At 51.5% G+C, this 20,279-nt stretch overlaps 1 protein-coding gene across 3 annotated transcripts in view; it reads right to left on the bottom strand.

Annotated features, from left to right (window-relative positions):
• Positions 1–20,279, bottom strand: part of LTBP2 (latent transforming growth factor beta binding protein 2) — a 95,918-nt gene that overhangs the window by 16,359 nt on the left and 59,280 nt on the right. For all 3 annotated transcript variants that reach the window (XM_033108394.1, XM_033108393.1, XM_033108392.1), the window contains exons 9-18: positions 15,428–15,502; positions 12,175–12,297; positions 8,939–9,103; positions 8,473–8,688; positions 7,339–7,358; positions 6,102–6,141; positions 5,094–5,207; positions 3,883–4,011; positions 3,052–3,180; positions 383–502 (exon numbers count right to left, since the gene is read on the bottom strand). In XM_033108394.1, the coding sequence (XP_032964285.1) occupies positions 383–502; positions 3,052–3,180; positions 3,883–4,011; positions 5,094–5,207; positions 6,102–6,141; positions 7,339–7,358; positions 8,473–8,688; positions 8,939–9,103; positions 12,175–12,297; positions 15,428–15,502 (1,131 nt within the window). The remainder of the gene's footprint in view (positions 1–382; positions 503–3,051; positions 3,181–3,882; positions 4,012–5,093; positions 5,208–6,101; positions 6,142–7,338; positions 7,359–8,472; positions 8,689–8,938; positions 9,104–12,174; positions 12,298–15,427; positions 15,503–20,279) is intronic.

Genomic DNA, 20,279 nt, shown 5'->3' with positions numbered 1-20,279 from the left:
TCCCGTCCTAAGGAGCTCACAGCCTAAAAGCTTTAGCAACAAGGCCAAGGCTAGGGCTCCAGTCACCTCCCTCATAGGCTGGTTCCTCCTCTCCGAACAAGGAGAGAGCTATGGCTCAAAGTGAGAGGCACGAGTGTCCAGAGGGAATGTTCCCGGGGTCTCATGTACATAAGTTGCTTGTGTTCCCTGCTTCAAGGGACGAACAGGATGCCAAAATGTCGCTGAGGGGAGGAAGGGCTCAAGAATTCCCAGACAGGTCTCTCTCCATAGGAGTGGGCTCCACATCAAGACGCCCCGTCAGGGACAAGCGGAAAGGGGCGTTGGGGGCAACCAGTGTGCGGGGAGGGACGAGGAGAAGGTGGCGCGGTACTCAGGTCCTTACCCTGGCAGTGTCCCTTCCTGACCATGATGTAGCCCTGGTCACATCGGCAGTGGTAGGAGCCCTCTGTGTTGGTGCACCGCCCCTTGTGGCATGCTTCTGGCTGCTCACACTCGTCTATGTCTGTGAACACACACAAAAGGCCTGAGTGGAGACCAGCCCTGCAGGGGGTCCTGGGCATCCCTTCAGCGGCCAAGGACAAGGACGGCCAAGCTGAGGCCCAGTCAGGGAAGGCATTCCGGCTGCAGCCACGAGTGGCCGGGGCTCCTATGCCAGGTCTGAGACTGACCCAGCACAGGCCCTGGCAAACTCCCGAGTTCCTTTCTCCCAGGGAGGCTACTTTTGGGGCCCATGAGGACCCTCACAGTTGTCTTCTCACTCCTCCCGTCTTCAGGCGGCGGCCCATGATCTGAGCAGGCCAGCAACGTTTCCCTCCTGACCCCAACACATCCCCCTGGGTTGGTCTGCTCCTAGAATTCTCAAGGACCTTCTTAAAGGTTAAGGAGCGAAAGGCGGGAACAAGCAACTTCAAGGTAAGGAAACCCAACCGCTAACCTACGAAGAGATGCTCATACTTATTAGTAAAGTGTAACTGTTACTGTAACTATTTAACATTCAAATAATTTATATTAACTAATGATATTACTGGAATTCTAGAGATTGTAATGATTAATATTAATGAATTATATAAATTAATGACATCATTCATAAATAAAAACAAAGTAAATAATTAAAATAATGGGATCGTTTTATGCGACTGGCAAAATTTAGAAAGTGGATGTTATCCTGGATGAGGCCTCATAAAGCAGCGGCCAGGCCCCACTGGGAGAAGCACGGAGCGCTGACCTTGAGCTCCCTCCCTCCTCCTCTCTGTTTGGTCTGGCAGAGACATCCCGGATACCCAGGCTGGCACGCAGTGGAACCCCTTGTCTGGACCACCTGGAGGAGCCACTGCTGGTCCTGGGCCAGTACCTCCGGCTGGGCCTACAGAGAGCATTGCCTCTGGCCCACAACACCTCCAAGGCCCTGAAGCCCAGAGAAACCTCTGGCCCACAGCCTCTTCCCTCGCTAACTCCAGCCTGTTCTGAGGACTGCTGCCTGAGTCACCTTCCTGAGAGCCAGCTGACCGCATCGCCACTTTCTGCTTATAGACCTCTACTGGCTGCCACTGCCTGCGGGCCAGCGTCCAAACACTTCAGCTTGGCACTCAAGACACTTCACAACTGGCCTCAGCCCCTGCCACTTCCTCCACATACCCCACGCTCCAGTCACACTGGATTTATCATTATTCCCAGCATATGCCAGGCTTGTTCACTACGCTGCTTTTTGCAGAAATGGTTCCTTTTCCCTGGAATACCTTCTGCTCCCTCTGGTCCTTCACCCTGCACGTAAGGGAGTATGTTGTTGGAAGCAAACCATGCTTTGGGACTTTGATTCTGTTTCCAGATTTGTCAACTAGGTGTGAGGTAGCTTGGGGTTTAAATTCACCAATCTGAGCCTCAGTTTGCTAACCTATAAAATGGGGATAAGGATTTCTACTGTATGGGGTCGGGGTGGTGAGCTTCATATAATAAAGTGCTTAGGACAGTGCTGGCATATAGTAAGTGTTCGTTAAGTGGTAGCTACTATTTATTCTGTTCCAGCTCAAACACCCCCCTGGGGAAACCTTCCCACATTCTTCTATACAGAACCAGTTGCTTCCTCCCCCCACAGGGCCAATTCATGCCTTACTCATCACACTACCCCCAGAGCTTACACAGCACCTGGCACATAGATGCTCGGTGCTGGAGTGCTGAGCGAATGATTCATACAAGTCTCCCATTCTTCGGTTAAGGTAGGTGGGTTTTTTTCCTCTACTCCCCTTGCCCCCACAATCAGGTGAAAGGACCTGGATGGTTTTGGTCTCTGCAGACCAGACCTTTAGGGAATTAGAACCCAAGGGCACCCTGGCAATGGGAGGATAGCCAGCTGCCTTGGCTTCCAGGAGAGGACCATTTCTGGGCTGCCCATCCCAGAAACACACTGTGAGTCCCAAGAACAACAGTGCCATTCTCCAGGTGAAGGATCCAACTGGGTTATGAGTCTTAAGGCCCTGCTTGGAAAGTGCTGCATCATATTCTTTGTGAACGTTTGCAACAATGTAGGTATGGCAGTATAAATTCTGCATATAAAGGTTTGTGTTGGAAGCATTTTTACCCAGTTATTCATGCAGAGCTTCCCAGGGAAGTTCAAAGCCTTGCAGGCATCTCCATGCTGCCGAGGACCCATGCTCTTTGTGCAAAGCCATGCTGGCTCCCCAGTCAGCCGGGTGTCCCAGACATTGCCCTCCTTACCCAAAATGAAAGCAGTTCCTTGTCACTCAGAATTCGGGAACCTGGCTTTTAGTTTTCCTCCCTAGCCCTGTCCCTGGACCCTCACGCTCTTGGCTTCGGCCACAATTCCTTGGAGTTTTTATGAATGTTGCTGCTTTTTGGATTCCTCCCTCTCCTTCCAGTCTCAGGGTACGTCAGCTTCCTGCCAGGTGCAGGTCAGAGCCCTGCTCCTGGTTCCCACAGCCCCTGTAACTCCCTGCACGCTGCAGCATGGTGACCAGGTGCTGTGAGTGCCTGGCTCTTCTTCCACCCCAACACGATGTGTGGGGTTCTGTGCCCATGTCAGGGGCAAGGGCTTACCTTGGCATTCCGGCGTGGTCCCGGAGGTGGCTGGCGTGTAGCCAGGGTAGCAGAGGCAGGAGTAGGAGCCCATGCTGTTGACACAACGCCCTCTTCCTGCGCAGGGATCCCTCAGACACTCGTTGTCATCTGGGCAGTGGGAGACGGGGAGGGAGGTCAGGGAGGTCTTGCTTGGGTACCTGCTAGCAAACTGCCCGTGCTAAGGCTGCACTGGGCACGGTGCTGTGAGCTGAGGAGGGGATGAGGGAGCAAAGGAGGCCAGAGGGATGAAACATCTCTAAGGCTGGGAGCCACAAAGGTGGCCCATTTGGCCCATTTGGGCACCAAGGGCCCCGGCGGCTGTCCCATGCCCCTCTTCCAGTGGCCCCACGCTCACGTCCTTTCTCCCTCAAGGCACAGCGGACGTGTCTACTTTGCACAGTAGTATTGGATGGGAGGAGGGATCAGGCCCACACGTGATGCTCTGTCTTGGTCCCAAACCTGTCCCCCAGGGATGCCCTAGTGGAGACATTTACAACGAGGGCAGGTCTCGGGCTGCTCTGCAGGCAGTGGGATGGCCAGTTGGGTGGTGGGCTAAGCTCAGCGCTGAGGCCTCCAGGCACCAGTTGGGGACCCCTGGGGTGGCTTTCCACTCTTCTGGAGTCCTGGAGACTCATTGGATGGTGCTTCTAGAGACTGGTCTCCCCAAGGTTAAAGTTAGTTTTGTCCATAGTGACTGCTCCCCGCCTAAACCCACCAACCACACAGAACTGCGTGGACATGCTGCTGCCTGTTCTCTTGACTCTGTTTCCCAGCCCTGCTGCCATCCAAGCCCAGGACATGAGTAAATACCCATGCAGTAGGCCTGACTGGGGTGCAGCCGGTAGCCGGGGTTGCAGATGCATCTGTATCCATCTGGGAGGCTCACACAGGTTCCAGGGCCACAGATGTTATTGGCTCCAGAGGCACATCTGTCAATATCTGTGGGAGACAGAGCGAAGCAGGGGTTATGGAAGAATAGGGGATGGGCAAAGGCAGTGGAGAGGGGTGGGAAGAGTTTGGGGGCAGGGCACAAGGGCCTCAAAGGAGCCAGAGAAACCTCATCCCACTCTTAGCTGGGCCCTCCCCTATCTACGTAGTACTTTCCTTGTCATTTCCAGGTACATTTTCCTTGTCAGACTCAGACTCCTGAGCTGAGCCCTTTCACCCAGCTCATATTGCTTTCCAGGCACAGGGGAGACCAGAACACTCCCTAGAGCAGTGCACTGAGCCCGGAGGAGAGGTCCTTGGAGCGGGCAGCGGGATGTCTTGGTTCAGGCCTGGGAAGCCCAAACCTCCACCCACCCACACTCTGACTGTTCCATCAGGCTGCAGGGCCCTTCTTTTGCCACAGGCAATCCAGACATTCCCCCTCCCCCAAGGTGGCCTCAGCCTGTGGGGTTAAGAGATCAGCGAGGCCCTAGTGCGGGCACATGCGAAATCACACAGCACAGGGGGCAGCAGTGGCAACACGGCCTCGCTTCTCTGGAACCAAGTCCCCAGACAACGAGCCTTTGAGGAATGACATTCCAGAGCAAGGTGGATTTGCCAGGGATCTCCCCACACGGCACTCCCTCACCAATGTAGTGGGCCAGAGGGGTGGGCACAGGCTTTCAGGCAGTTAAACAACCTTGGGAACTAGAACCAGTTCCTTCCTGAAAGTTGGCCCTCTCCGTGGGCAGGGGGCTGCCCACTGCCAGGGTCTTCAGCCGACTCAGGCTCAGTAGCCTGGAAGAGCCAGGCTCCTAGAGGCTCTGCATGCTCCCTTTCCTCAAGAAGGCCCCTGGATTGTCCTGGAAGGTCCCTCTGAGTAAGACCCTCCCCCAGGAGTCCCTTCTGTTTCTCTTCCTGGCTGGAACAGTGCTCCAGAAAGGACTCCGTGTTCACTAGGGCGCCCTGTGCTCTCTGAGGCGAGGCCGGGGGCACTGAGCGTGGGCAGGAGTTCACTGGACACTGTTCATCAGGTTGAGAGGCCATGGAGTCGGCTCTGGGCAGTAACACCTCATGGGGCTGGCAGTAGGTACCTGGGGAACCCAAGGTCACCAGCACATTGGTGGGGGTGGTCAGTTGCTCTGTTTCCTGGGTCTCTGTAATCCCCCGTCCAGGTAGTGGAGGTGATGGTTGTCCTGTGGCATCTCCTGCAGAGGGGAGAGGAGCAGGTGTGCCGCGGCCCCTTGGCTGCCTGCCTTCCGATCCTGGACAGTGTTCCATCCAGAGATGCTGGCACTGGCCCTTCCCTTCTCTGCCGTTAGTACTCCAAGAGCCGTGGGTGGAGCCTAGAACCCCTTCTGCCTCCTAGCCTCCTGAAACTTGACCTGGCTCCAAATAAAGTCAGAGAATGCGAGCGCCATAATGGGTCTTAGAGCTCATCCAGTCTCTGGCTCCATTTCACCAGCAAGGAGACGGAAACTCGCAGAAATGGCCACTTGTCCAAGGCCACCTAGCTTGCTGGACACAGAGCCAAAGCCAGGTCTCCTGGTTCCTTCAGCATTCTTCTCTTTCTGTTTGCAAAGCACTTTACAGCTTCCAGAGCTCTGCCATGAACGTGAACATCTCATCTGCCTTGGGAGGCAGCAGGGCAGGTATTAGTGTCCGTTTGACAGTACAGGAAGCAGAAGTTCAGCTGTCTGACTTTGGAACAGCGCCCTGTCTGCCACCCAGCAACTGGCAAGCTGGGCTCTGCAGAGCCCTCACTGCTCCCAAGGGAAGATAGACCACTGGCAAAGGGCTCTGGGAACATGACCAGCCAGCTAGTGCTTCCTTCTTGGTCTCCTTTCTATGCTGTGTGGCACTATGAAATGCAGACAGAATGCTGTGGTAGGGAAATATTTGCATAGCATTACTGCTTTTCGCTGACCTCCTTAGGTGTATAGGGCTCCCAGAAAAGCATTCACATGTCACATAGTCATCCACGACCTCATCTGATTTGAGCTCCGTGTATCAGCTCAGGTGTACGAACTCTACTACTAGATGAAGGTCTCTCCTTCCCTCCCTTTCCTGTTTCCTGGGAGCTGCTAGGAAGAGGGACTCACCTGGGACCCAGGCAGGTACTTGGGTAACACTGGTTGTGACCTGCACAGAAACGGGAGAATGTCACTCTTGGCTCCTCTGTCACCCCCATGACACTCTCCCTTCTGCCAGCCTCACTCCTGCCTCCAGGTTTCCCATCCAAATCACTCACTTACATTTTCATGCATTCCTGGCATGGATGAATTTTTACTACATGCTGGGCATTTTGCTAGTTACTTTATGTTCACTGTTTTAATCTTCTTAACTTTCCTATGATAGTAGGTTATAATGATTAAATGAGCTGATGTATGTCATGTGCCATCTCAGTGTCATATCACCACGTGTCATGTCAATGCTGTGAGCTCAGATACAGCAACAGAAGCTCCAGATGTTCACTGCCTACCTAGGGTCGTGGGGCCAGTGTGGGGAAGCCAGGACCCTAGGCCACACCCGGTGTCCCTCAGCACAGCCCACAGACAGACGCAGATAAACCGTGGGAACCTGGAGAAGGAGCATGGGCAGAGGATGACAGAGGAGCAGGAGCATGGCTTGAGGCTGTCAGGACACAGAAGTAGAACTTCGGTCTGGGAGGACAACATGTGGTTCTCCAGGGAGAGAAGCTCATTGGAAAAACAGTGTTTGGGGACAGTTAGGTATGTAGGTTGGAGGGGCAGGGGACAGGGAAAAGATTGGCAGACTAGAGAAGGAAGAAGCTGATTCACTCTTCTGGAATGTTTTTCTAGGAGGTCACTCAGTGTTTTATAGCGGACTCCTGGGTACAGGGAAGGGAGTGGGATCCCCCTTTCTCAGTGAGGGGGTTTCAGGCTATACACAACGAGGCCTCTACTTCCCCATGAGCCACTCACAGAGGAGACCTTGAGATTTAAGCAAATCAAGCTCAGAAAGTGCCAAATCTGAAATTAATCCACAACTAGTTCTAGACCTCATCCACAGTGTTTGAATGACAGCCAGGACTAACAGGACACATTCCTGCTTCCCTTTTGAAGGGGGGCCCAAACCATCCCAAAGAGAGCATAGAAGCTACTGGATAAACAGGAGCTGTTGTTATTGCTTCCTTTCGGGTAAAACGAGGTGTTTGGAGTAACCCTCCCACTTCAGCATTTCTCCAAGTAAAATCCTACATGTACTCCATCCTTCTCTCTTTCCTCCCTCATGGGACACGGCCCCGTGGCCTCAGTGGCTACCAGGTTCCACTCTCTGCCATGCTTGCCCAACTCCCTTGTGGGAGGACTCACTTACCTGGCCAGCCTGAGAGTCACCTAGGAAGGAAAGGTGAGAGCATGAGCTCAGGGAGAACAGTCTGGCTGCCTTCTCCCCTTCACCCACTGCCAGGGCTGGTTCAATCATGACCTCTTGACCTTGTCCCCCGCAGGTCAGCAATGGAAAGTGCTGGGGTCCTTCTTGCCTGCCTCTGCCCCTCCTGCCCTGCTGGGACTGGCCACTACAGATTCCAGAATCCCAGGTTTGGAGGGCCTACGAGGTGATTCACTTGGTGAGAGGAAACCTCCTGCTCCCTTTACGGCTTCTGGTGACAAGAGTCCCACCCCCTCCCAGGCTAGTCCCCCATCAGTCCTAGCTGTAACCCTCCTTCTTGCACTGCCACCTCCTCCTTGCCAAGCCTCCCAGTCACACTGGGTCACTCTGCCTCTCACTCTGGGTTACAGGCCAGGGGAATCGTTCTAGGAAGGAGAGGATCTGCTCCCTGCTTGCCCCATGTCTAGTTTCCATGACAACTAAGGCTCTGTCCTGACATCTCCATCTGTCTGTTCCAGATTCCTGGAGCAATTTTGGCCATCACTTAGTTCTCCTTGTCCTAACATATCCTTGGCCTCCTGCTCTCTGCTACCAGTAACTTGAGCATGTTTTCTGCATGATTCCCCAGGACACCTGCTGGGGATGCCATAAGCCCAGTCTCTTCCAAGCTGCAGGCCTCCTGGGCCTAAGGCAGTTAAGCTGGAGTTAGTGTTTTGACTCGAAGGCCAGGGAAGGGGATCTAAAGCCCTCAGACCCCCGGCGTCCACCTGCCAGCTCTTCAGGCCTTGCAGCATGCACCAACCTTCGAAGATGCAAGGCCAGGGGCAGGGCACGGAAAGGCCTGATCAGCTGGAGTGAGGACTCCTGCTGACCTCTCCCACCTCCACCAGCAACTTCCTGGGATGTAGGCACCTCCTAACTGCCTACAGACGAGGAAGGGGGTGAGGCTTTCCTGTCATGCCAGGCCAGGAGAGCAGGTTCCCAGGGCTGGGTGCTGCTGTTCTAAACTCCCTTTGGAGAGGGGATGCCATGCATCCAGGATAAGTACCCAGTGGCTCTTTGAGGTGCTGTAACCCAAGGGGAAGGGTAATCCCTCAGGCATCTCCCCCGAACAAATACCCTTGTCAGGGGTGGTTCCAGCCTCCAGCCAAGTGCCAGTGGCTGCCCGGAGTGGCTGCCTCTCTGCTGTCTCAGGCAGGGTCCCATTGCTCTTCTGTCCTTGCTCCCATAAGGGCCTGGCCAGTTCCTCCTCCTCGGCTTTCCTCACCGTCAGGCGGATGTCTGAGCTTGAATAGGTGTAGCCATGGCCAGCAGGGCAGATTTCCCTGAAGGCCTCTGCAAGATCAACAGTCAGAGGACACGCTGAGAGATGCTATCCCTGCAGGAACGCAGCGTCATCCCTTCCCACCCTTTGGAGGACAAAGCTACTGTGGCAGCAAGGAGGGAGGGACCCCAGGTTGGGTTAAGGAATTGAGCCAGAAGAAAGACTAGGGTCTTCTGGCTTAAGGTTAGGGACAGGTGGGGGGAAATGGCCCTTGGAGGAAGCCCCTTGAAGGCCAGAGTGGAGAGGGAAACAGAGGGTTACCTGTGCCAGGCAGGGGGCATTTCTCACACTTGCTGCCCCATGCTTTGCCCACTCGGCTGCAGCAGCATATCTGCTTGGTGATCCTCTGGGCCAAAGGCAGGGCACAGATGCCGGGCCCCAGTGACCTGTAGCACAGCCCCTGCTGCATGGACACGGCCTTGTCCGCTGCAACAGACACAGCAGGTGGGGTGGCAGGTAGCCAGCAGGAGAGGAAAGCATAGGAGGGAAAGCTGAGGATGGAGGCATGGCTGGTTGCGTGCACTGGGATTGGCCTGGCCCAACTCTCAGTCCGGAAGTTTGGGGCCCTGACAACGCTCACAAGAATGTTAGGAGGAACAGCTGCAGTGGAACACTTCAGCACCTCCTTATGCTACCTGTTTGAGGGTAGTCTTGTGGAGTACCTGAGAGCAGGAAATAGGGAGGCACCTGCTTGTCTCCAGGTGCTGAGTTTACAAGTGTCTACCAAAGCCCATGGGGGTGAGTGGGCAGTAGTGTGCTCTGCGGGCCACAGTCTTCTTGGGGAGATGACACAAGGTAAGAACCTAAGGCCTGATGGGCAGCTTTGAGGACAGGAACCCTATCTTGGTCATCTTTGTAACCAAGACACCCTACACAGCATCTGGAGCAGGCAGCTATTTAGTAAATGCTGTTGGATCGATGGATAGATGGCTAGATCCATGAATCCAACTCTGGTGGACCACAGTGAGGGCAAGCTGGGCAGGGTTTCTATAATAACAATGCTACCACCATTGTCCCCTTGCTTGTAAATATTACAGACTATTCTCTTGTAAATTAGCTCAACAGAAGATGAGGAGTCCAGGCCTTGGTGGAAGAGACTGAAATCCTAAGAAGGCTGGACAAGGGGACGAGGCGTGGGGTGAAGAGAGCAACACTTACAGCTCAGGAACTGATAATTCTGGGGAGTCCTGGTCAGGACTGAGCAGCCCAAGTTCAAATCCCTGCTTCACCATGAGCTACATGACCTCCCTGGGCTTTACCTTCTTTATGTGTGAAATAAGGTGATGAGTCCATGGATAGTAGATGCCTGTATTTCTGCCTGTCTGGCACCTATGCCCCCATATTCTGATAACAGCACCCTCATTTTGCTATGGGATCCACCCCATCCCCCGGCTTTGGTCCATGTGATTGGAGTGGAGGCTGACCCCACTTCCTGGCTGGTCACAGCGCTCGGGTCAGGGATGAACACTTGACAATTAGGCCCAGTGGTAATAATCAGTTTGGGGACTTTTCCTGGATTTTTAGAAAAGAGATGCTTTTAATCTTTCTATTTTTTAAAAAATTGAGTTTGCAAGGCAGGGAGATGTAGGCCTGGAGCGTCTGGTGGCCACCTTTCAAAGAACTATGAAACTGACACAGAGGAAACACTAGAGCAAGAGACATCCTCGTGACCCTGGGGGAGCCTGGATCTGGTCAAGCCCAAGGCACACCTACTAGGTTTCCCCGAAAAGAAGACCGGGTCTTTAATTAATTAATGTGTCCAAAAGACGCATTAGGGCTGATGCTCAGGGGCTTCTTTTCCAGTTAGGTCTTATTTTCAGGGAAACACGGTAGCCCTGGCCTTCCTAGTTGTGCAGATGAATTCATTGTACTTGTTTATGGTGGTTTGAGTTGAGGTTCTGTCACTTGTAACCCAAAGACTCCTGACTGATAAACCTTCTTTACAGTGAGTGATATGAGAGAATGCCTTGTCAAACATCATGTGCTACCCACCGGTCAGTTATCAGTCAGTCCATGAACCTGGGTGTCCAGGGGCAAACCTGCCTCCAGCTGCCACTTCCCTTGGGATCTTGTATGGAAGGGCTCTGTCCTTTTGGGCAGGAGGGTAGAGGTGACCTAGCGGGGAATATCGGGAGGCGGCCCAGCCTACAGGGACCCTCGTAGATTGCTCTACCAGTCCTGGTCAGGTGACAGGGAAGAGGGCAACGCCCAGACATGAAGGGAAGAGAAACTTTGAGCCTGCCTCCTCTTACTTCCAGGGAGATGAATCATCAGAGGAGACTGGAGCGGATAACATTAGGGAGGGAGAAAAAAAATAAAGAACAGCCAAGGGCCATCTCTGCTTTCCTATACTAAGGGTCTCTTTTTGGCACTAATAAATATGTCACCTCAGACATTAAACACACCTGCTTGATAAAGGAATCTTAAGTGGGGGTGGGGGTGGAGAGAAGGAAGGGCTGTATGTTCATCAGGGACTTGATTACATGTCTCTGTCACCAGGAGGTCTTCCCGAGAGTGGCCTGACATGTTCTCCCTACTCTGGGCCCACTGGCTCTGTGGGTGTCCACTCCTAAGACTCTTACTGTGTCCTCTCCCTGGAGACACACGCTGGATCGACTCTTCCCTTCAAATGGGATGCTTCCTCTGGGTGGCGCTGGCGTCCTGTTCATTCTGTGATCTCCTCAGACCCAGTACCTGGCAGTTTGCAGGCTGAGGGCTTAGATAGCTTGAGGGAGCTTTGCTGAGTGGGGGTGGCTGACCTGGGCTATCACTTTGCAGGGGCCAGTGGGGACTGGTTTTATTCAGCTCTGGTCAGGTCTCCCTGCCCCAGGAAAGCCCTGTCTGGGCCATGGCGTCAGCTCTGACATGGGGGTTGGGGCTGTCAGCCTGGGCCTCTCCCAGCTGTAAACCACAGAGGTCACTGGAAACAGCTGCCTGGGTGTGTACACGCATGCGCACGCTGACACGATGCTAATACAACTTGTGACACACTTGTGTTCATGGGTGCCGAGACATATTCAAAACCACAAGGGACCACAGGATTATGGAAAGGCCTCGGGGCTGGGGCAGCAGTGCCATTCATGCTAGAGACAGACCCCTCGAGAAAGGTCCACAGCTAAGTGACCAGACTGCTAAGCTCAGGCTCTGGAAGAGGCAGCCGCTGCTCAGCCAGATATTAGAGCAGAGGCAACACGTGTTCCCCCAAAGTAAATGAGGCAACAGGTAGGACAGAAATGATTAGACAAAGTAGAAAACCTCAAACTGCAAAGTCCCCAAAGAAATGCCTAAAGCCAAAAGTGAAGTAGTAACTGTCTCCGTTCCAGCAGTAGGAAACAGATCCATTATTGCACATTGGGCCCAGTTCCAGCTTGAGTTTTTGACACTGGGCCCTGGGATGGGGCCTGGTGGAAATTTCTGCTCTGGGCCAAGCCCGTGGATGCTGAGGGTCCCATCTTGCCTCCCAGTGTCCCCCTCCCCCGGGCCCCACCAGCACTCACACACACAGCGGCTCCTCGATGGATCCAGCATGAGGCCAGGCCTGCAGGTGCACAGGTAGCTGCCCCTGGTGTTCACGCACTCCGAGTCCTTACACAGGCCCAGGGTCAGGCACTCATTGATATCTGCAGGGATGGAAAAGATGACCAGGCGCCTGCCCCACGGAGGCCTGCTGGGGGGGTGAGGCAGGGCTGGGGCAGAGATCTTCAAATACTTTCTCCAAATGAAAGGATAACAATAAGAGAGCTGTCATTTATTATGTGTGATCCCTCTCTCTGTGCCTCAGTTTCCTGATCTGTAAAATGGGGATAATAATAGTAACTACGAGATAATCATAGATAGGAGGATAAAATGAGATAAAAATTTCAAATCACTTGGTCTTGTAACTGGCAATAATGATCACAATATTAAGAGCTCATGTTTATTGAGTTCCTATTATGTGTCAGGTACTGTTCCAAGTGCTTTACATATAACATCTCATTTAATTCTCACAATTTTATCAAGTAGGTCCACATGTCCTCATTTTATAGGTGGGGAAACTGAGGCTCCAAGAGTCACTTGCCCAAACTCACGCAGCTAGTAAGTGACATGCTGAGAGGCAAACAGAGGAAGCAGAGAAGGGGACATTTGGGGTTGGAAGGTGGAGAAAGTGTTGTCTAGACCCTCTTATTCAGCTTTCCTTGCGAGATCTCGAAGCTTCTCTGCAGGACCCAAAGTCTGGAGAACATGTCTGCAGTGAGCTGCAGTATGGAGGGACCCCAAACAGAAATAGGAGGCAGGCGCTTGGGGGCAGAGGGTTAGGAGGGTATGTCTCCAGCTCCTTCAAACTCTCCTTCCTCAGATCGGCCACCCGCACCCACCGAGACCAGGGGGTGCTCACACTAGGAGCTAAGTCAGCTCCCTTTGTGATCTCAAAAACGTTTCACACCCCAAACTTCTTTGTGCCAAGAGGAGATCCCAGCTCTCATACTCGAAGCTCCAAGAAGCCAGGGCCCCTCTTGGTGATGGCACCTTTGTGGCTGATGTGGTGGCAGCTGCGATGGTGAGCATGAACGGTGTGTGAAGGGCTCCCACCTCCAGGGCCAGGAGACCACACCTGGCAGCCCAGCATCAGCAGCGCCGTCGGCTCACTCACAGGCTTGGGGGACACTGGCACTGAGCACAGGAATGAAGGGCCTGAAAGACGACCCAATCACTCCTCGGCAGGACGCCCCGCTGGAGGGAGAACTAGGAAGGGAACCTGATCTATTTGCTTCCAGACTGTGGCCAGAGTGATATGTCTACACACAAATCTGACTTGCCTCCGCTTTGCTTGAGAAGTCTCCAGGCTCCCTATCAGCTCCCGGACGGAGCCCCTACACCCTGACATGGTATCCAAGGCCCTCCACCACATTTCTCCAAAGGCCTGTGGGTGAGTAGTGGCTCTGAGGAGACCCTGGGATGCCTGTGTTATCTCCTGTCTGTACGCAGTCTCTACTCCAGCCAGCCCAAATTACTCCTTTGTGTACACTTGTTCTCTGTCTGGAATGCCCATCTCCCCTTCGGCTGGCCAACACTATACATTCTATAGGTCTAGGTCACGTATCACCTGAAGACTTCCCCGAGCCTCCAGTCTGGGAAGGGCGCCCACCAGGGGATCCCATAGCACCCAGTGCTTCTTTCCATCGAGAGCACTTTGCTCGTGGTGTATAATTTTTAAGTTGTCTGTCTTCACCTGGGACAGCAGCTACGTACGAGCCATCCTTGTGTAGTAGAACCTAGCACAATGTATGCAGTTCATAGCAACACCCCAAAATTACCCTGTGGAAGTGGGAGAGAAGAATGGAGAGAGAGGAGGGATGGTTCATGTGAGTACAGAGTTGAGTGGGTCCCTTCACGGACAGGGAGACCAAGGCCACAGACATGGCAAGGGTAGAGGTTTCAGGGGCATGGCCTCCTGGGGAGGTCCCCTTGGCATTTTACATACTGGGGCCTCCGTGGAGGGAGAGCAAAGAGCTCATTTGAGATTCTGGGAATAAGTTTAACCTTGGCAGGCTGGGAAACCTTCCAAGAGGAGAGGCCCCTGGGGTCAGTTTATGTGTGAACGACCTTACTGCCCCCTTCAAGGGCAAAACTACAGACATCTTCCCACATCCGCTGTCCACTAGGCCCACAGCCCACTGCCACTCAAGAAGGCTGCCCCAGGCTGGGCTAGGGCAGAGGCCCACCCTTTTGCCTGGTCCACCTTTTCTTATCCATGGGCCAGAAATCCCCTCTAGGGCCTGGTACCCCACAGTCACCCCAGGGCTCCTTAGACTTTTTTGTCCTGAAGCCTCCAGAGAGAAGGCCCTAGAAGGCCATCTGGGTCAATCCCTTGTCTCCAACCCAACTTCACCCAAAGTAAGCCATACAGAGCCCCCGGCTGGAAGGCCCTGCTCAGATCAGACCTATTGCCAGGCCACAGCCAACAGGGCCTCTCCACTCAGAGCCTGAGCTGCTCAGTGGCAGCCGCTGTCCCCTCAGTGAAGGCTTCAGGACCCCTCAGTCATTCTGGTACTCCTCACCCCCTCCAGAATCCTCTGTAGTGACAAAGCCATAGCTGAACCTACTTCCCACCCCTCTGTCCCAAGGTGCCCCTGGGCCTTGCCCCTCTAGGGGCTCTCTAATGCAGAGCACCCTGGGCCTCAGCTGACCTTACAGAGCTGTCAGCAGGCCAGCCAGGCCAGAGTCTGCGCTGTACAGTCCTTCTCTCCTCCAACTGTGCCCTTCCCTCCCCCCTTCTTGCTGTGGGTTGAGGCAGGGGACGCTGAGCAGCTGAAGGAGCTTTGTTGAGGAAAGTCCACAGAGGTCCCCATTAACTTAGGCTGACTTGATTTTGCATCCTGGAGTCAAACGTCCTCCCATCCCAGGGAGATTAGCCCTGGAGATGAGTGGATGTATGGAGACTGGGCTGGCGTCCTCAGACATGGAACTACACAGCCCTAGAGAGGTGCCTGGCCCAGGTCTGGGAGGGGGTGGGTGGAGATGGGGAGGAGGGGCTGGGCTCAGCTCCCAGGTCTTCTCAGGTCAATCTATCACTATCCCCCGACTTCGTTAGGCCCCTGGAAACAGCAGTCCCCATAACTCCCCCAAACTGGGGCTTAGAGGTTCCTAGTAGAGACCACTCCGGCAGCATCAACTGCTTCTCCTGTCTGGGGTGGGTTGGGGTGTCCCTACATCATCAGATCTCTGCCGTTTCCCTTTCCCAAGCCCAACCTTGGCCCCTGTCATCCTTACCTTGACAATGAGTGACATTTAGTCTCTTGTAGCCCTGGGGACACTCCAGATGACCATTTTCAATCACTGGGGAGGCTGAGGAGTAAAGATACAGGCAGGTCTCAGTGAGGGCCCTTGGGCTCCTCTGTCACCCATGCTGGGAACTGGGGTGCAGTCTGGATCTCTAGCCCACCCTGCAGGTGTGAAGCTCCATCTCTCTCAGCCATCACCCTGGGCAGCTGTGCCTCCTTGGCTGAAATCCCTTCCCTGGTTCCCACAAGGTTACTCTTATCGCACCTTGCTCTTAAAAATGATACTAAGTAACTGTATATCTTATAGACAGTTATATATTCTATGTCAATATAATGCAGTATCAATATAATACAATAATATCAATATAATGCAATATAACATATGATTGAACATGTTTTGTTATTACTTTTCTAACTTTTTCTTTCGAAATGATTATAGATTTGTAGGAAATTGCAAAAAATAGTACAGAGAGGCCCTGAGTCCATCACCGAGTTTCTCCTAATGGTTACATCTCATGTAACTGCAGTTGTTTTATTAGTTTTTAAACATCTGGATACAATTCACACCCTGGATCAATTTATGTTGATACTTGGTTTTAATGCTGCAGTACCTGACAAAGTATCCTAGCTCAAGATGGAAGAAGCTCATGAGTGAGTGCTCTTACAAAACCATTACATTCATTTTTCACTCACATTCACCAACCATGTGATGCTGTTGTTGAAATCTGGCTAGTAAATTTCCATCTTCCTGGAGGTCACTTAGTTGCTCTTACAAATTCTAATTGAGTTATAAAATTCCAGCTTTCAAGTTTTTCAAGAGTGCAGATGGAGATGGTTTACATCCATCCCATAATGAGGAAATAGTTTTCAGTATTTTGGTGCTGATACACTTCCCGCCTTGATTTCACAACATCCCCCCTTACTTTACAGAGAAAAAAAATATTTATGTTAAATAAAACTGGGGGGAAAATCTCCATTACTTCGAAGAGCCAGAGTAGTACGGCAACCTTCTTCTGCAGCTCTAGCAGGTAACAGTACTGACAGCCGCCTGTCATCTCAGAAAAAGGCGGCAAATGGAGAAAACCCATCTTTTTGTTTAAAACATAAAAACTCATCCTTAAGTTTGACAATTCCTTTGCCAAGGCATAGCCAGCAATTCTCAAGGGGTATAAGGGATTTTTCACAGACATTATTCCAACACAAAGTTCTAAAAGAAACCATTATACTTTAAAGGTCTTTTCTTATAAAGTTAACTGCATGACTTCCTGTAGCAATCTGCCTTCTTCAGGCTTGGACTTCTTTGTGGCAATAGCTTGCTTATGAAGGCTGTGATAAGGGAATTCTATATCCAGTTCTCTGCCTACTGTCATAGCACCAGCAGCTACACTTCCAAAGTTGTGTGATAGAGTTGATTTTTATTCAAGAAGTTATTTATTGTTGAGAATATATGTCCTTTGGCTCATCCTTTCTTTAGTGGCTGACAAAAGGATAGTTCTTCATATATTTTATTGTTAAAATAGATTCTTGCAAATACCAAGACACATGTTAGAAATAGCTATACTTTCATCCAGTTGCACAGCCAAGTTTGAGTGTTTCCTTGTTTTTACATGTTTTTCTAATCAATGCAGCTTTGATTGTCATTAGCTGCTATCTTTGGGCAAGGTTTGTTAGTAATGACAGCAGATAAAACTATATTTCATATAGCCTTTTTGATCTTTGGATTCTGGGCTCCATTTTGGGTCATATCTGAGAGGCTGTCAGTATTTTCACCTTGACATATGGATGATTACAGGTTAGAGGAGAAGTGTCAGCTTTGCATTTTTTAATGATTACTTGTGATTATGTTATTAGCATTATTTTGAATTCTATTTCTTTGCAGGGATTTTTTTTTTTTTAGAATCACTTCTCCACTTGGTGAGTGTGGCTTGAGTTAAAACTAGACAACGTAGGGTGGCCAGATGGCTCAGTTGGTTAGAGCGTGATCTCTCAACAAGGTTGCCGGTTCAATTCCCGCATGGGATGGTGGGCTGTGCCCCCTGCAACTAAATATTGAAAACAGTGACTGGACTTGGAGCTGAGCTGTGCCCTCCACAACTAGATTGACGGACAACAACTTGGAGCTGATGGGCCCTGGAGAAACACACTGTTCCTCAATACTCCCCAATTAAAAAAAGAAATCCAGATCTAAAATTATAAAAAAAACCTAGATAAAGTAATTGAAAAATCCCATAAACCGAGCATTGTTGTATGTTGTGTGTTGTGATATGCCAGACAAATGTAAGAGGCACCACCTTTCCTTGGAACCCAAGTTTACCCCAAGGACTGTCATTAGCTGCTATCTTTGGGTAAGGTTTGAATTGCCAAATATGACAGGTGACAGTCTGACATACAGAACGAAATAAGTGAGGATATAAATTAGTCTTATTTTTTAAAAAATTAAGGCTTAATGTTTTTTAAGATTAAAAAGATTGTAATATTTGTTCCTCCCACGGAGGGTTTTGCTAGGGGTTCCCATGTTCTCGACTGTGGGGGACTAGTCTCCGGCCTAAAAGGTCACTGAGTGGATATAAATGTGGATTCTGAAAATGCTGGCGTTGAGGCAGAAGGATGGGAGAGATACTGGGAAATATGAGCAGCCCCATGCCCAGCATTTGAACCGTACGATTCAGAGTGAGGGGCGAGGACAGGTATCACTGCCCCTGCCAGTGCCACCCACACCAGGCACGCCTCTCAGGTGCTCCCAACACAGGCAGGATTTCCCTTGTCATAACATTAATACGCTGCTCCGTGACAGCCTGTTGTCTTGCCCATCTCTCCCAATAAAGCATAAGCTCTCTGACAGCGAGGACCTTGTCTTCTTCGTCACTGCTATGTCTCTAGAGCCAAGCATGGCACATGTAACAGTACAGGCACTCAGTCAAAAGGGAATGAATAATAATAGCAAACACTAAAATGGCACTCACTAAGAGCCAGGCCCTATTATAAAGGCTTTTACGTTTATTAACTAATTTCATTCTCATAACAGCTCTTGGAGGTACTTACTAATATTATCCCCATTTTATACATGAGCAAACTGAGGCACAGAGGGGTTAGGAAAGCTGCCCAAGGTCACCCAGCAGGTGGATGGAGCTGGTATTATGATCTCAGTCACCTGCTCCCAGAAGATAAATTTTGAACCATTACTTTCTACTGCCTCCAAATAAATAAATGATTGAATTTATGCAAGTCTTAGGAGTTGTCTAGGCTGAGAATCCTAGGGTCTAGAGGCCCCAGGGAGACACCTGCCCAGCAGGAAAAGTATCACCCTTCCTGGAACTCTTCCCTATCCCTTTGCCTCCCTTTTAAATAAGAGATTAGGAGAGTGAATGAAAAAAAATACAAGGACACCCGGGAGGAGGCCAGAAGAACTAATCAGATGCTGGATAACTGTATATAACCAAAGTGCCTTGCAGAACAGATAAAGGAAATGGTGAAAAACCTATACTACCCCTCCTGGTCCCTCAGCCAGATCAAGGATAAAATAACAGGTTGGAAAACAGAGTGAGGAGGATTTGTGAGATCTGGAGAGAGAGAGTAGCTAAGCCGTGATTCTTATGGGTGCTTCCAGGAGACACCTGGGAGCTGCCAGCAACCTTGCAATTGGGACTCTTAGACCCGAGGAAGCAAAGCAGCGGCAGACGGATCTGCTAGAATCGACTGGCACTCCAAGGAGTCTGAACATCACAAAATGCCCAGGAATTCTGTAGGGCAGAGATGTGTAACTTTCCTGGTAAGGAAACCTGGGCCACGTGAGCCTGGAATTCAGGTCTTCTGGCCCCTGACCTGCGCCCGTCCATTCACTGCTGCACCTTTGCCTGGGCACGTACCGGGAAGGAAGCAGAGGGCCCCTGGCTGCAGCCTGCCCCTGCCCTGCACATGCTCTCCCTTGGCTGCTGGGACTCCCAGGGAGGCCTCAACAAGGGCAAACTATTTGCTGGAGACAGTTTTGGCCCCGACTCCATGACAGAGCTTCAGGGAGGAGGAGGAGGTGGAGACACGTGTCTGGCCAGAGGGCTGTCGACTAGCCATGCCAGTTTCAACCTAATGACAGATGGCTGCAGCAGAGAGGTGTGGAGGGTCCCCTGCCACCTACCCCTCTGCCCAGAGAACACACACACACACACACACACACACACACACACACACGCTGGATGAAGGTGAGCCAGCTGGAGCTGAACCCCCAATTTGCAAAACTCAGCGTATGCTGGAGAGAAACTTCTAGTCCCCAGAGCAGGAGAAAGAATATGGCTGCTGGGGGCAGCCAGACCTGCATCCAGTTCCTGGCTCCAGTCTGAAGAACTGTGTGACCTGGACCACATTTCTTAACCTCTCTCAGTCTTAATTTTTTCATCTGTAGAAGTGGGGACAGAAACTCAGTTCATGGGTTGTTGTGAAGATTAACTTTACTGAAACAATCAGTGGCAGACTGAAGCTAACACGATGCCTGCCACAGTCCCATAAAAGCTCCCCAAGGCTCCCTCCCTTCCTTCCTTCCTCCATTCCTCCTTTCTTCCTCCCTTCCTCCTTTCCTCCTTCCTTCTTTCCTCCTCTCTTCTTCCTTTCCTCCTTTTTTCCTTCCTTCTTTCCTCCTTCCTTCCTTCCTTCTCTCCTCCTTCCTTCCCCCTTTCCTTCCTTCCTTCCTTCCTTCAACATAGTCTCAATAGCAAACTGGACTGCTGCCCCTTACTGGCTGGAGAGATTAGGGCAAGTTACTCAACCTCTCTGAGCCTCGGTTTTCTTATCAGTAAAATGGGGATGACAATTCCTTCCTGGATGGGTTATTGTGAACACTGAACAAACAT

Source organism: Rhinolophus ferrumequinum, chromosome 6 (assembly GCF_004115265.2).
Source record: "Rhinolophus ferrumequinum isolate MPI-CBG mRhiFer1 chromosome 6, mRhiFer1_v1.p, whole genome shotgun sequence".
Taxonomy (NCBI): Eukaryota; Metazoa; Chordata; class Mammalia; order Chiroptera; family Rhinolophidae; genus Rhinolophus; species Rhinolophus ferrumequinum.
Note: the sequence above shows the minus strand (reverse complement) of the source record. Positions and strands in the feature narration are given on the sequence as shown.